Here is a 15,515-nt window from a genome sequence, read left to right as displayed (position 1 = left end):
GGAGAAAAATGATAATTTTACACCTACTGCTATTCTTGAAGAACCCCCTTTGCTTATTACCCCTACCAATGCTCTCCAATGTGTGACAGTACAATCTTTAATTCCAGGGTTGGATGAAAGAAGAAAAATCTGTCCCATTTTTTAAATGATGGTGAAGATTAGCAAAAATGCTTTTTGTTTCATCAGCAGATCAAACAAGACCATCCTGCTGATCACTAGAGGGCAATATTGCATTTCATAAGGCTGCAAAGATCTTTCCCAAGGCTTTCCACATAGACACATACACGGATCATTTTCTGTGTAAAAATGAGTCTCTTGAGAGCCCAGAGCCTGCACATGATAGTTCATCTTCACAAAGAAAAGCCAGTTCTCAAGTGATCTGCAGAGTGGAAAGCGTGCTGGTGAGCTACTGGCTCTCACACATGCACCCAGACAAATACAAAGCATGTGCACCGGGAAATTGGTGCTACTGAAAGAAGACAGATTTGCAGAGAGAACTCTTGCGAGATTTGCTGTGTGGCAAGCTCTGAAAACCCAAACTGGAGCAGGCTCCCGTGAATTCACAGCCAGTGCTGGAAGGGGAGGGAAAGACATTTTTTTTGCCCGATTATGAATCTCTGTCAGACCTCCTCCTATTATCACCTTTTCCAAATACAGGGAAGGAAAACACACTTTAAAATGACTAGTATGTCAGTGACTAAGGAGGCAGGAAGAAGGATCCAGCTGCTAAGGCAATGAACCAAGCAAGAGATCTGGGTTAAATTCCTGACTCTGACACAGGTTTCCTTCATGACCTTGAGCAAATTATTTAGCTGCTTGGGGCTGTTGTTCTATGTTTGTAAATACTCTTCCCTCCTGTGACACCTCTGTCTGTTTTGCCTGTTAGCATAATAATCCCTTTTCTTTCTGCATATTTCAAGACCATCAGTTTTGGGGGGAAACTATAAGACTTTTGTCAAGGACTCCCCAGAGAGCAGCATTCCTACGTGTGAAATGCAGGCACTAATATATCCAGGAAACAACGGAAGGGCTGGACAGAGATGCAGGCAGTACAATGTGTCCCACACCTCAGCTGGGCTACCTACGTCTCTTACAATACAATCAGCAAACAGCTTTCCCTCAAGCAGCTCCTACAAGAGTTTCCCTGATAGCCAGCAACTGTTGCCATGAGAAATTAGGTGCCTGCTCTGATGACAAGAAGGAATAAAATCCCACAGGACTTTGTGAGTGTTTTTTAAAAAGTTTAAAAGGTAAAGAAGGGAGATCCAGCCAGTGATAATCCTATTTCTGCGTTTCTCCTCATGCTGCCCCCCAGTCACTTGTAATTCATCAAGTACATTTTCTAAGCATTAATTAAATGGACCAGTGAATATTATGCCGAGTAATGAACACAAAGTGCCTATCTTGACTGCTCGCTCTCAGCGGCAGGAAGATAATAATGAGTACTGCAGTAGGTATCTTGGAAGACTTCAGTAACTGCTGCGTCTGAAACATTTAAGTCTTTTAACTGTGAGGACATGTCTTGTACTTATCAGATCACTCTGTATTAAGCATTGGTTAACTGGCAACTTGCTCTGAGACAGCTTAAGACCCCTCATGATGTGATGAATGGCAATTCGTATCGCAGCCAGCCAAGCACAGACTTTTATGCAGTGGTGCCTGTAACAAGCAACTGTGGAAACTCCTGATCCTTGGGTGATGAGAAATTGGCACTGCTCTGTTTTCTCCCTTGCGTTACACATATTCCCACCTCCAACTTGCAGCACAGAAAGGTGCTTGACTGGGCCCTGGACTCACCGGTGAGGTTACTGGTTCTTCAGGATTTAGAGTCCCTGGTCATTGTTGTCAGCCTCATATAAAAGCTCAGTTGTGTGTGCATACATGCACATTTAGCTCTACTGGGAAGGCGCTTGTCATTGAAACTGGAGCCCTGACAAGGACAAAGGTCCTCTGCCTTCCAGAGAGTCCTGACCAGGAGAGGACATGACAAAGCCCTCTCTTGTTACCATCCTCTCATGCCTGACTCTTCAGAAGTCCTGATGCTCTCAGGAGAAGGCAGTGGGGTGGCCACGGGGGCACAGGAGGTGGCTGGGCGAGGGGGATGGCTGAGCATGTGGCCCCAGCATGCTGGTACAGCGCTGTGCAATAGGGCTGGCCAAAACAGAGGGGAGCAGCACCTGGCAGCAATGGGGAGGCTGAGGCTGCGGGGACCGGGGTTGGCACTGAGTGCGTTTGTTGCTGATCCAGGTGACTGTGACCGATAACAGCATGGGACTCATTTGTGGGTGAATGCCCGTTTCTTCCAAAGGACAGGAGTTAGGGGCAAAGTATTGGCAAGGGGTGTTGCTTCCCTCCAGGCCTGTGATACCACTTCCATTCAGGGAGACAAAATGCCCCTCTTGGGTCCATTACAAATGGGAAAGGGGGAAAAAAATCCCAGAAAAACAAAATCAAGTGGTTCTCCTCTGCCCTGGTGAAAACATTATTTTTGCTGGGAAAAAGGCAAAAAAAGATAAAACTGCATTTCGTGGAAAATGTTAAAATGAAGCAAAAAGATTTTGGTTTTGATGTGTAGTGATCTTTCTCGGTGCTTCCTCCTGCCCTACGTAGGAAATACACTTAGACCCCAGGAGAGAGTACTCTGAAATGGGCAGAGGAGGCTCCCACGCTGTTCCCATAAGGCTGCCTCCATTCTGGTTAGGATGCAGAACAGAGCTGTCAGCAGAGCTCAGCAGCTCTGTCAATGGATGGTCCCTTAGTTCATTATTACAAAGCAATGGATAAAGGAGAAGACCCCTTTTTGCCTCATCCATCCTGGGGTCTGCCTTATTATCCCCTACCATGTCATTTAAAACCTCAGTGGATAATTTGAAAAATATGAGGCCATTTGCTAACCAGGAAAAGAAAAATCACATACATCAGTATAATGGACTTAAATGCAGATGTCATTATGTCCAGTGTTTCGTGCTAAATGAGTATTCTGAACAGCTCCGGTTGCACAGCTGCTTTTATGTTCCATCCCTGTTTGCTAATAGTTATGTGTGTGCACTTTATGCGCTGACACTTAAAGCAGACAATGGTCATGCTAAATAGTTGGCCTATTAAGTAATCAGCCAGGAATGAAAATCAGAGATGCTAAAAAGCTCCATTTACCTCCATGCTGTGTTCACTTTAATTTCGATCCCATACCCTGTATCCTGTGCTTGTCCCATGCTCAAGCCCCCCTCACTCAGCATGAGATATCAGAGCTGATGCTGGAGATGTCCGTGTTGGTATGCAGAGGATGGGATGCAGCAAGAGAGACCTGTGTCTACTGTTACCTCATGGCAGGGAAGCTGCAGATGCTGGAGAGGAATGTGATTCCAGGAGGATGAGGAATTGCAGCTGACAAAGCTGTGGCTATTATTTAACCTGGGCCTCCTCCCTCTCTCCTACTGTCTGCACTGTGCTGTGAAGCTGCTTGCACATTTTCCAGCTGCCCATTCATTTTTCTTAAAACCATGTGGTTTGAGGATATTTATTCATTCCTGTGCTTCACCTTCTCCACCTGCAAAATATTAAGTGATCTACTTTGGACTGTATAGGACCCAACACTCTCCCAAGCTACATATCCTGGGAATTTTTGCAAATCACTAAGTGCTCCAGTACCAACACAGAGAAGGAAAGGAATCAGGGTGGTAATACAGGCATGTTCCTCCCTGATGTTGGGGTACAACATCAAGCATCACATGGAAAGGCACTGACTCCAGTACAGTGAGTCCTCTTCATTCACATCAGGTGGAGACCAGGCCTGACGTAGCCATCAGAGCAGCAGTCAACTCAATATATTATGCAAATCATTCCACCCCTGCAATGCTCCGGGAGTCTAGTTTGCAAAGGAAGTGCAGCTTTGTGAAAAAAGCTGTTGCAGCTCCCCTTGGTTTGGAGTGGGTGGTTACTTGTCCCAAGTGTGAGGAAAGACCAGTGACCAGATCACACTAACATATTGCCTTCTTCCCCTCCTCTCCCTCAGCCAGCTTACAACACAACTGAAGGGGAATTTCCTCACACAGTCTTGAGCTCCATCCCAGCTCTTTGGGTATTCTTTGATCCTTACCAACAGTGACATCTCAGCTATTAGAGATTGACTGCTGGGTGCTCTGTCTTGCCTAACACCATCACAAAATATCTGTGGTATGTCTTTCATCTGAGGATCTTGAACCATTTTAAGAATAGAAATCAGCCTCCAAACATACTTTCAATGCCATTAAAGCAACCGCTTCTCAAGTAGGCAGTAGGACCGTAGGCATTTTGCATTAAAAGTTGGCCAGTCAAAGCTATTCAGAGCACAGGCATTTGTTTAAAAAGGTCCATTTTTCACTCTTTGACCAGCCAGTATCATGCCACCTCTCATCCCCGTGACTTCATGTAGCTGTGCAGAGCGGCTGTAAATCCATCTCTGGAAGAAGACAAACATGCTGCAAGGTAGTGGAGAGTGTGATCCAGAGCACCCAAAATACCACCCAGGTGCTCTGGTTCCCATGCCATGCTTCAGCCATTCACCGTGTGGTAGGCAGCACATAGAGGTATAATTCAGCTTTGAAAGCTGGTCTGGGGTTTACTAACTTACTGGATCTACCCCTTCAGCACTTCTTTCAATCCTGTTTTCATGGGGCACCCCCATAACAGACCTTTCTGCTTGCTTCACTGGTGACAGCAAATCACTCCCACTGGTGTAAGATATAAATGCACAAGTTGCAATGAAAATGGAAATAATGTCTGTATGGTTTTGACCCAGTCAGAGAATCTGTGTGTAGGCATTAACTTAGGTGTTGCTGCTTGATCCAAATTAGGTACAAATCTTACACTGACAGCATCCATCATTTCTGCATAGTGTCTATCATGCTGTTTAAATGCTTCCTAAAATTAGACAAGACAGTGCTGCCAGCCTCAAGGCATTTAAAATGTGGCTCAAAATAACAAATTTTTAGAGTGCTGCTTTTTCTTCCCCCTCAGGTAGCTGAATGCAAAGGAAAAATAACTTATCTCCTTCTCTAAACACAGCTCACTTATACAAATATATTCCCAGTTAAGCAGAAAACAGAAATGATGTTATGGGACTCAAGAGCCAGACTGCTATTAAGATGTGTGTGTAATGGATGGCTCAGCTCAGAGCTGTGTGCTAAGTAGCAGAGCCCCATTAGTTCCCTTCCTCAAGCAAAGGTCAGTTTTCACACAAGTAAATCTTCCGTCTGGACAGAAGTTTCTCATATCTCTAAAGAGACTCGAAGGAGCAAAGCCTCCCCGCAGGCAATTTATTACACCTTCCCCCTGGTGAACAGAGCAGGGGGCCACCCTGAGAAGGCTGCAATAAATTGTCTGCAGGGAGCCTTTTCTTCCAGCACAAACAAGGTCTGAGCGACTGTATTTATACACTCTGGCTGGGTGGGAGGAGGGGATTCGCAGGGCTGCTGGCTTTTGAAATCTTCCCCCTTAGACTACATACTGATGCTGATGCACACCCACCAGCAAAACAAATGCTGTACAAAGAGACTGGCCTTATGGCACAGCCTTGCTGGACTTCGGCGATGGAGCAGCTCAGAGGAACCGCTGAAAGCAGCCTTGTTGGGCTGGGTTGACTATGCAGATCTAATGTTCTGATTTTTAGTATTGTTTCTACAGCATCCCTGCAGTGTATGGAGTTGTAGAGATACAATGTGAGTGGGAGAGGCCTCTTTGTCCCCTCTCAACTGAGAGTAAGCTGCCTGGGTGCTGGATGCAGGTAGTTACTGGCTCACTGCTAGGGTGGCAGTGAGAGCAGGTGGGGGCGACAGCATAGCTGGAAGAAGCTCACAGAGCAGAGGGAGAGCAGCAGGCCACAAGGTTGAGGAGCACCCTGGGGTGCTGCAATGTCTCAGGGCCATTCCCTGAATTCTTCTGGGGTGATCAAGCCCCTGCAGTAAAGCAGGGTCCCGCACTGTCTTCCTCAGCTCCCTATGCAGAGGGGCCTGCTATGGTGTTAGGGAGTGAGAGAAGGGTGGGCTCCTGGCTCCTTATACGGGAAGGAGAGAGCACATCTTGTCCAGGTCTGGCCAGTGGACTTGCCTGAGCTCAGTGGTGCTGGTCAGGCCTTCGTCCCTTAAGCATGTGCAGGACCTAGCTGCACCTGAGACCTCTCCTCATTGTCAGCAAAAGAGAACATATAAAACAGCCATCATGGGTCAAACCATCTAGTCCAGCATCCTGTCTCTGACAGTGGCCAAGAGCACTTGGGAAGAGTAAAGGATTAGAGCTACCTATGATGTTTTCCTAGCATCTTCTCCTGGGTGGGAGATGGGATGAACAACTGGGATGAAGTATATCCATGGCTGGGAGAAAACCTTGTCACTTCTCTCTCTCTCCCCTGACTACAGAATTGACATATTTGATAATCCACTCATGCCTCTCTCCCCAGTTCCTGGAAACTCGTGTTTCACACCATGGGTGGAGAGAGTGCTACTTCCTCTCCCTCAAGAGAGAGTAAACTGGTGATCTGAGGGAAGGATGCTTCTACTACCAGCTCTCTTCCCTCACCTTGACATCATCTTTCTGACAGCTTTCCCTCGTCCCAAGCAGCTTTCCTCAGGAATGTATTCAAAGACCACTGCAGCTAATCCATCCCCCTCATTCCCTGCCTGGAACAAAATGGTGGAGCACCACATACCTGTCTCTAGTGTGGAAAACCAGGGATAGAGAAACACAGCCCTTTACATGTGAGACAAATAAATTGCTCTGGTTAATTTAGTGTGGTTCTATTCAGCTCTTCCTGCCACAGCAGGCTGCTGTCAACACCACCCCCTAATCTAATTTCTCTGAGACAAGCAAAGCTGAGTAGAAGTGAATGGCACACACACTGTGTTCTGGCATTGCTGCAAGAGTGACTTGGGCAAGTTGGGAGCAGCATCCCATGAAACTATGCCCTGTTTTTTCTTCTGGCCAGCATGGGAGGCGGTGATGTGTTTCAGCAACAAGTTGCAAGGTCCATCCAGCCCTAAGAACAATGCCATATTAGTAACCACTCTCTTGCTTTTAGGGACAGCTGCTCCCAAATAGACTAGTGTTCCTTTTATTTTTTAAGATTAGTCCTTTTCTAAAGGAATATATTGGTTTAAAGACTGGATATAAAGGAGGGCTTAAAGTAGTCTAAGGCCTCATTAGCAACTGAAATGTGGTTCAATTTCAGTCAGGTAGTCAGGCAAAGTCCGGTAGATGGGGAATGCTTCCTTAACCCTGGCTGAGCTGGCCCTGTTTGAAATAATAATCTTATTGTGTAGGCTGCCCTTGATGCATGTGGAGGGGATTCATCAGGTGAAAGGTAGGTAGCTACAATGTACCTGCATCTGAGCCAGAGTCTAAGGTCAGGGAAGAGAGATAGGCTATTTTAGACTGCAGCTCATTGAATCTGAAAGCAGTGATCTATAACAGGTCATGTGAATTATGCCTGAAAAGTGCCTGTTTGTCTCCAAGGATTGTACAAGGAGGCTGTGCTAACTAGCTCTGACATGGAGCAGTCTACCAGGTAAACATCTCAAGCTTAGTGTGATGAGTCCTGTCTCAGATATCTGTCCCTGCCTCAGACCAGGGCTGCTGCCAGTGCTCACAGAGCTACGTTTTTTCAGGTTAAGGCAAGTAATGACATACGTGAGCTTTGCAGTCTGTGTTTCAGTGCTGTTCTCTTATTTAAGGCCATTTTGTTCTGTAGTAACTGGTAACCTGGTAAAGGGTCTGGCCTCAGTATTGAGTCTAGAGCCTGTATGGCTCCCATGCTGTCTTCAACAAATCCAGTGTGTACAAACACATGCCAGACATTGTTGGACACATACATTCCTCTGTGGGAATACCACTGAGCCGTAGATACGAACTCTGCCCCACAGTGTATTTGAATGTTGAGGATTTTTTTTTTTAATGCCTTTTTGGAGGAAAAGCCCTTCCACATGAAAGATGTTTTGATTCAGTGTGACGACTTCTGTAGTGAGTTATCAATGATTAGCTGGTGGAACCGCCCTGAGAACAGGTATATTCATTTCTGGGAAAAGATGTACTGGTGAAGTGAATGCTATTCACTGAGCTTGTTCATATAAATTAACAGCACGATAAACATCTGGAAGGTAAAAAGATCAGTCCCATGCTGGCTGTTCTCTAGCCAGGAATTGCTAATCCTTCAAGGTCATTGCTTGAGGATGAGACCAACTGCAAAGCCAGGCCTACTTTGCTTTCTATGAACAGCTTGCCTGTGCTCTGGTCCTCTCACACCTCAAAGATTTCCGCCAAGGGAGTAGCTTTGCCTTCTTTCCCCTGCCCATCGGAGTTGGACCAAAATGCTGCTGCACTTTCCCTTCCCTGTTGAAAGCATGACAACTTTTATTGGAAGCCCCGGCTTGCTCTGTGTTTTCCTCCGACCTCCTTGCTCTCTGGATTTCCGCACCTCACTTGGGTTCCTGCCTTTTGCCATGCAGCTTATTTCATAATGTACAATTTCACTGTCCTCTTCTGGTCTCAAAACACCCCTGTAAGGTCAACTAACCAAGCAACCCTCCTTCTTTCACCTCTATCCTTTCCTTCTCCTGGGCTTTAGTTGTGACACTCATCTGACTTGTTGTATCTGTGCTGTAGACCCTCTGAGGCAGGGAATGAGTTTCACCTACAGTGAAGTGGCCAGGGCTTTAGAAAGCCATACGGGAAACTATTTCTAAGATGAGAACTAATATCACTCCTGTCCTGTTGCCAGATGTCCCACCTCTCCTGGAAGACACATGACAGTCCCTCTTGCTTTCATGTATAGCTTTAATGCTATATACATGGATATTAGCAAAGAGTCTCATAAAATAATATTGCACAAGAATAGCCATAGGGCAGTTCACATCTGCCCAAGCAATTCTGATTGCTTCCTAGATTTCTATGCTGTTCTCAGTGGAAAGCTTCCAAAGAAGCACTATAAGATCCTAAAGACAGAGGTTTCAGTGGTAGCTGTGTAAGTGTACAAGGGCAAAAATGATTCCTTCTGAACCAATACTAAGAACATCCTTATAAATTCCTCCTTCTTTCATAGAGCTCTGTGAAGTCTTTGGTCTTTTATTACAGAAGACACTGGACATCAATGCTAGACAATGTCCAGCCCCAAGGAAATGTGTGACGAAACACTACGAAATAGCTTCAGCAGTGCTACAGAGAGTTAAATAAGGGAGGAAAAATTCACTTTGCAAAGTCTGTGAAACATCCTATTTGCAAACAGTCCCTCCAACAAACCTTTGCTTAAAAGGCATGCTGCCCTTTAAATGTACATTTAGAGCAATCTAAATAGCATGGCGTATTTGGTGGGCTGGTTGCCCATCAACACTGCTGCAGGCATTTGAAGGGTAAAAACAGTTTGATGGTCACATAAAAGATAAAATAGTTCTTCCATAGCTTCCTCTCCACAAGAACTACCATTTGCTGTTCTTGCCTGAAGCTTCATATCTTCAGTAGTTACCCAGTGTGGTTCAACTGTACATTTACTTAGACTAGAGGAAAAACCCACATGATTCCTAAATCCTGATTCAGTAAACAGATTTCTCTGTAATGAACATCTGGCACATACAGTTACTTGTATTACTATCCCCCCAGTTAGGACCCCCAGCGCCAATCTAAGCTTTTTCTGCTGAAATTCTTGAAAGAGGTAGTGCAAGAAATGTATCTGCAAACACAAGCAGCCCTTTGCCAATGATACAATAGATGTAAGGGCACCACATCCCTTAAAAATTAGCACATATGTAGATATCTAAGGAAAAGAACTAGTTATCTCTGCTTCCCACCTCATGGCAGCAGGGGGAAGGGAGCCTTCTGCTGCTGGTATGGATGGCTCCCTAAACCGTTGTGCACTCTCAGACCATCAAAATACAACCCCAGCTATGGGTCTCTTCACATCCCTTTCTTCAGCCCTTGCTTTAGTTCCCAAACCAGAACTCAAACTGCTGGGTAATAGATATGTGTGGCCTTTCCAACTTCAGCCAGCTGGCTGGAGATGGTTTCTTCTTCAAAGGCCTTCTGCTCAGATCGGATTTGGGGACGGACATGGGAGCTTGTTACATGCTGGAAAACTGTTGCAGCTTCTTGCTGGCATCTGGCACCCACAGGGGAAGAAAACCAGTAGAAAAAGCCAAGGTGAGTTAATGCCCGTTCTTCACTCTTGAGGCATCTGGCCTTCCAATCCATTTCAGACTGTAATGCAGTGTGACAATCCACTCATTACTACCACAAAAGAGAGTATAATCCCCTAGTCAGTCTTTTTTTCACGCTTCCTCTTTTCAGCCACTGAATGCTGACTTTTCCCCTATGGATTTCCCCTATGGATTATGATTCCAGAATGGGAGAGGTCACTCATTTACTCATTTACTAAACTGTTGTATGGATCAATAGTCCTAAGATATTCCTTGTCTAAGATATTGCTAGAATGACTTTTTGTCTCCACTCTGTTGCCAGCTCTCATAAAACAATACAAAGGGCAATATTTAAGCTCATTGAGTCATCCCTGAAATGAACATGAGAGTAGCTCAGTAGCACTGGGTCTTACACATCGCAGTTCCACTGCTAAAATCTCTACTTAGCTCTTGTTTTTCAGAGCTCTCCCTGCTTTCTGTGGGATCCCTGCTCTAGCAATTTGGCCCTTAGGCAAGATGCTTGATAACAGAGCTGCTGTGTTCTTAATGAGGTATTTTTTCTAATGCCTTTATTTGCTTAAAAGTTAAACTCTTTTGGAGAAAAGCACCAACAATTTTGTCTGGTTCTAAACTCAGGTGGATCTGGATCATATACACTGGAAATGTTCAGCTCTGTATCTATCTTTATAGTTCAAAGCACCTGAAACGTCACAGGTAGAATAACCTACTTTCTTGGGAGACACCACACCAGATCTTGAGTCATGGGGGCTCCATGCAACCTTGATTTGTCCTAAGATAAATCTACTGCTAAATATAGGGACCTAACAGAACAAAGACTCTCTTCTCTTGAAAAGCTTCCCTTGTAATGGAAGTTACATGAATGACAATCACTGTGCAGGGAAAAAAAGCCGCACTTAGGGAAGAAACTCAAAAGTAAGTCTTCGTTTTTTGTGGATACTATGGAATGAATGAGAGTGATGTCAGATGTAACATAACACTGGAGTGGAAAGGCTAACAGAAAAAGGCACAGTATCACTTCACTGGCCAGTTCTAGACATGAGCTATCCATTAAAAGTAAGTCAAAACCCCCAGCTTAATTTTGTACATATGCCATCCCAACCCCCAGGCTCCTTCCGGGTCTTTTAAAGCTGCAAGAACAAATTTGTGTTCTCAAAAAATATCTCCCTTGAAGGCAGCGATGCTGTGTACACAAGAGCACTGACAGCATTCCAGCAGCTCCCAGATGCTGACAGTTCCTTGCAAAATTCCCAAATGCAGAAAAATTCTCCAAAACTGGACAATCTTCAATAAAAGCTTTCTAGTCTGGTCCAGTCCAGTCTACAAATGTGTCCTATGCACATACATAAGCCAACTGGTTGCCAGAAAATGCCATCATTTGCTATTGCAGATAATTCATTATGCCATTGTGTGGTTGAATCCAGAATGCAAGCGTGACAGATTTATACTGGGATTAATTTGGTCACTGACATAACACACACCCTGGGCAAAATCCAGGGGAAATGTATGGCTCACCAAAGAGGAAGTGAGTATTTTTCCTCCAGGTGGCTGGTTCAAATTGGTTATGCTGGCAGAAAGAGGCTTTTGTTCTGCAGCCCTGCCAAGCTTGGACCTTCTAAGAGTGTTCAAAACCCGCAAATAAAAATTTAAATCCGTGAAAGACATAACGTCTGATCTTTCCTCATGCACAGTTTCCCTCTGTGCAGCTACGGGTGTTCCTGTGGCTACGACTAATTTACACATGTGTGGGAGGAGTTTTCAAAGCTGAAGAGCTCAAAAGGAACAGCCATAAAAGTATTATTTTGTCTACAGGCATTTCTATAACATGAGAACTGGACAACCTCGTTTCTTGACCTCTAGGGAACAGGTCATTTGTAGGTGTGTCCCATAGGAATGGCTTGCTATCACGCACTTACCTGACACAAAAGTACAAAACAACCGGTCCTGACTTTTTGGGGAAGTCATGTTCCAGCACTCTGCGGTCCAGCTGAAGCCAGTTCAAGTGTCCCCTGATAAGAGAGGAGACAGTTATGAGCCCAGCAGTAAAGAGGTTTCTTGCTACTCACTGCAATGAGGTCTGAGGTGTTAAAAAAGATGAACTGAAATGCATGCTATTTGCCCTTGGTTATTGCATGATATTTGAAAAACACCCAGTAAATGTTTGAGGAACAGAAGCGATATCATCCTGGCAACCTTTCAGTATGAGAATCGAAGAGCTAAAGTTCAATCTGTCAGAGTGAAAGCTGGCAACACAGAGCAGACAGGACAGAACAAAATGTTAAGAGCTTCACCTTTTATTACCGCCCCCTGGAGCAGATGCATCATTAAAAGTCTGTCAAGATTTTCATTAAAAATCCTTATTGTTAATAGTTACCACAATGCCTGCAATACTTCACTCAAGGCTAAACCCAGCTGTATACAGCCTCAGACAGTTTATTTACCACCCTCATGCCTGGAATAGCCTCTCTAGGTTTGCCAAGCCTTGCTTTTCCTCCTTCAGAGAGCTCCTGAAAAACAGCTGCTCCATGAAGCGTTCCAGCACCAATTACCACATGCTGCTCTTCTTTTGCCTGGATGGTACCTGTCGCTATTATTTTCTCCTACGATTTATCCATTTATGCCTTGCTGCTGTAAGCTTTCCTGGACAGGAGCTCTGTTCTTTGTCACGTTCCACACACTGTAAACCACCCTGTGTGTGTGTGGTATTTTATAAATACCATTATTTGTGTTGCAGTGGCATCTCACTCCCCAGCTGAGATAAAGGCTCCATTAAATTATACATTGTGGAAATACATAGGGTGAAATTCAGGCCCCACTGAAGTCAGCAGGAATTTTGCCACTGCCTTGAGTGGTGCTAGAATTGCATCCTGTGGACATTTTGCTATTGATTTCAGTCAGACCAGATTTCATCCAAAGGGAGAAGCAGCCTTGCCTTCAGCGCTTTGCTGTCTAGGCAAGCAAAGGGAGAGAGAGTTAAAGTGATTTGGGGGGGAATCATGCAGCAAATAAAGCAGGAAATGGAATTCAGATGTTCTGAGCTCTATTCCAATGTCTATTCACTGGTTCATGCTAATCCTCAAGATTAATCATTTCACCAAAAATGAAAAAAAAGCTGTGTTTAAAAACAGTGTTAAATTAAGTTCTAGGGTTGCCACAAGCCTTAGAAATGCACCCTGTCAGCAAACACACTCAGCTTTCACAAAGATCTGCCCATTACTCCTTAGCATCGCATGTGCTTTGGGTAACTGAGAAACTGCCTTGGAAACTAAGCAACAACAGCTATTTAGCAATTTAACCATGTTTGCAGTTTCCCCACCCCTTCTTTTCTAGAAAAATAAATAAAGGGGAAAGTAGCAGTTTCAGGAGGCTTTGAATCACCTGGGTTCAATTTGATTTTCTGTACAGCTGCCCTGGCTTATACAATGCTGAAATGGGTTGGTAGCTCAGGGATCTGCAAACTCAGACAGCTCTGGGCTATCCAGGACACCAAAGGGGACATCGTGCTTGCCAGCCTTTGGTGTAGCATGCCAGTTTTTGCACTGTCTAAGGGATTTAAAATGACTTGTGAGCTTCACTTATCACTCCAGTGAGTTCAGGATCCGGCATTTATAAAGAAACCATCTCATATCCATTTTTGCCATGTAAAAGTCAGGTGCTCAGTCTAAACAGCCTTTGCATCAATTTTCTGTGGCCCATCATTCCTTCCACATCTCAACTAGGTACAAGTGAGATTTGTGGAGCTGGAGACTTTTCAAACTTTTCTTAGACTTCTTTTTGGTGTAGACAAAAAAACCCTATTTTTTTAACTTTTTAGTAACTTTTTTCTCTACGTAAAGTATTTTTAACCATTTTTTTTCTTTATTTTTTTCCTCTAGGTAGAGGGCAGCCTGAACTGTGTGTTAGAGGCACACAAACCTACTGCATTGTGCCCTGTTGCTCAGCACAAGTGCGTGCTTTAACAAGGCCTGGTTTTTAGAAGACAGATGCTCTGAGTTGTCAGAAAATGAACCCCCTTAGAAGAATCCTAGCCTGGGCACACAAAAATTGGAGGCGTCTACACTTCTGGCTGCATTTCCCTTCTTGAGGTCTGGCCTTTTTCCTATTGACCACTTTTTTTGTCCCAAGGTCCCATTACATTTCTCTTAAAGGGGATTCAGAAAGGCAGAAATTAACTTTGAAGGCCACAATGTGCATGGGGATTGAAACTAGACATGCTCACCCGTTCCTAGCCAAAGTACAAAATGAGCCTTTATCCATTTAGACCAAGGTATGAAACACTGTCAGAGCAAGGAAAAGCCACACTAAGCCTGACATCCTATCTGAAACCTGTCCAGCTGCATTTGTGTCACCGAAGTAGCAGCCACTAGCAGCTGATGGCATTACAAACCGTTTCCCACTGAGACCGATTTGTTGACAATGGACTTACAGTTTACATCTATGTTTATTCAACAGAAATGTCTGGTTTTGCCTTACATGTGCAATGAAGGGTTTAGAAGCCACAGTGCAGAAAACAGTAATTCATTTCATTTTATTTCTTATTTTGAAAAGATTTGTTCTTTTCATGCTCGCTGCATCTTAACTTTGGAAACTTGTATCTCATTCTGATATAATCAGTACAGAAAGAATATATGTATCTGTACATATGTATACCAGGTTACATGTGCATGTCATTGCACACATACATGGGTGTGCATACTGAACACCACAGTTAACTTTCCACTGAGTTTTTGGGCTGAAGATTTTTGTTACTTCTATCTGCAATGAGCTTAAATCCAGAGCTCCTTCAGAGGAGGAAGGTCACTTAAATCACTGCCAGGAGCTAACTGCTCACTGTACTCAATTACCACTTACAATCTTTCATCACTGAGGGCTTTTGCACTGCAGATTGTCACCTAACTCCCTTGTTTTCAAGCATGTATGTATGGCATTTAGAGAACAGCAGCAGTGAACAGTCACTGGTATCTGCCAGTGAATGTTGTCTATCGGGAGCCAAACTCCAATGCCGTTATGCCACAAAACACTTTGCTCTGGAAGCTGTCTTGCTGTCTTCAGCAGGACTATTCACAGAGTGCAATCCCATATAAGAGAGTAAAATGTTTGCGCATATAGTCCTAGGCATGTAGTAATCTTGGCAGTTTTCATGGACCCATTTAGGCAGTGTCATTATCTCCATTGATTTGTTCATCTGGTATTTACATCAGTGTATTAACAAATAATGGTGCAAACAGTTTTGAGTGACCTACGGGGAGGCTGAATATTGAAAGCCAGATAATTTTTCACTGTTCGTTGTGCCCATGTTGGCAGTTAAACTGGTGTGTCAATAACAAATACATAATTGCTTTT

At 44.3% G+C, this 15,515-nt stretch overlaps 1 protein-coding gene across 1 annotated transcript in view; it reads right to left on the bottom strand.

Annotated features, from left to right (window-relative positions):
• FRMD4A (FERM domain containing 4A) overlaps nucleotides 1-15,515 on the bottom strand; it is a 153,417-nt gene that overhangs the window by 83,334 nt on the left and 54,568 nt on the right. The window contains exon 4 of the mRNA XM_067317001.1: nucleotides 12,089-12,181. Within this exon, the coding sequence (XP_067173102.1) occupies nucleotides 12,089-12,181 (93 nt within the window). The remainder of the gene's footprint in view (nucleotides 1-12,088; nucleotides 12,182-15,515) is intronic.

The sequence above is a fragment of the Apteryx mantelli genome, chromosome 1 (genome assembly GCF_036417845.1).
Source record: "Apteryx mantelli isolate bAptMan1 chromosome 1, bAptMan1.hap1, whole genome shotgun sequence".
Lineage (NCBI taxonomy): Eukaryota > Metazoa > Chordata > Aves > Apterygiformes > Apterygidae > Apteryx > Apteryx mantelli.
This window is presented reverse-complemented; position numbering and strand designations above follow the sequence as displayed.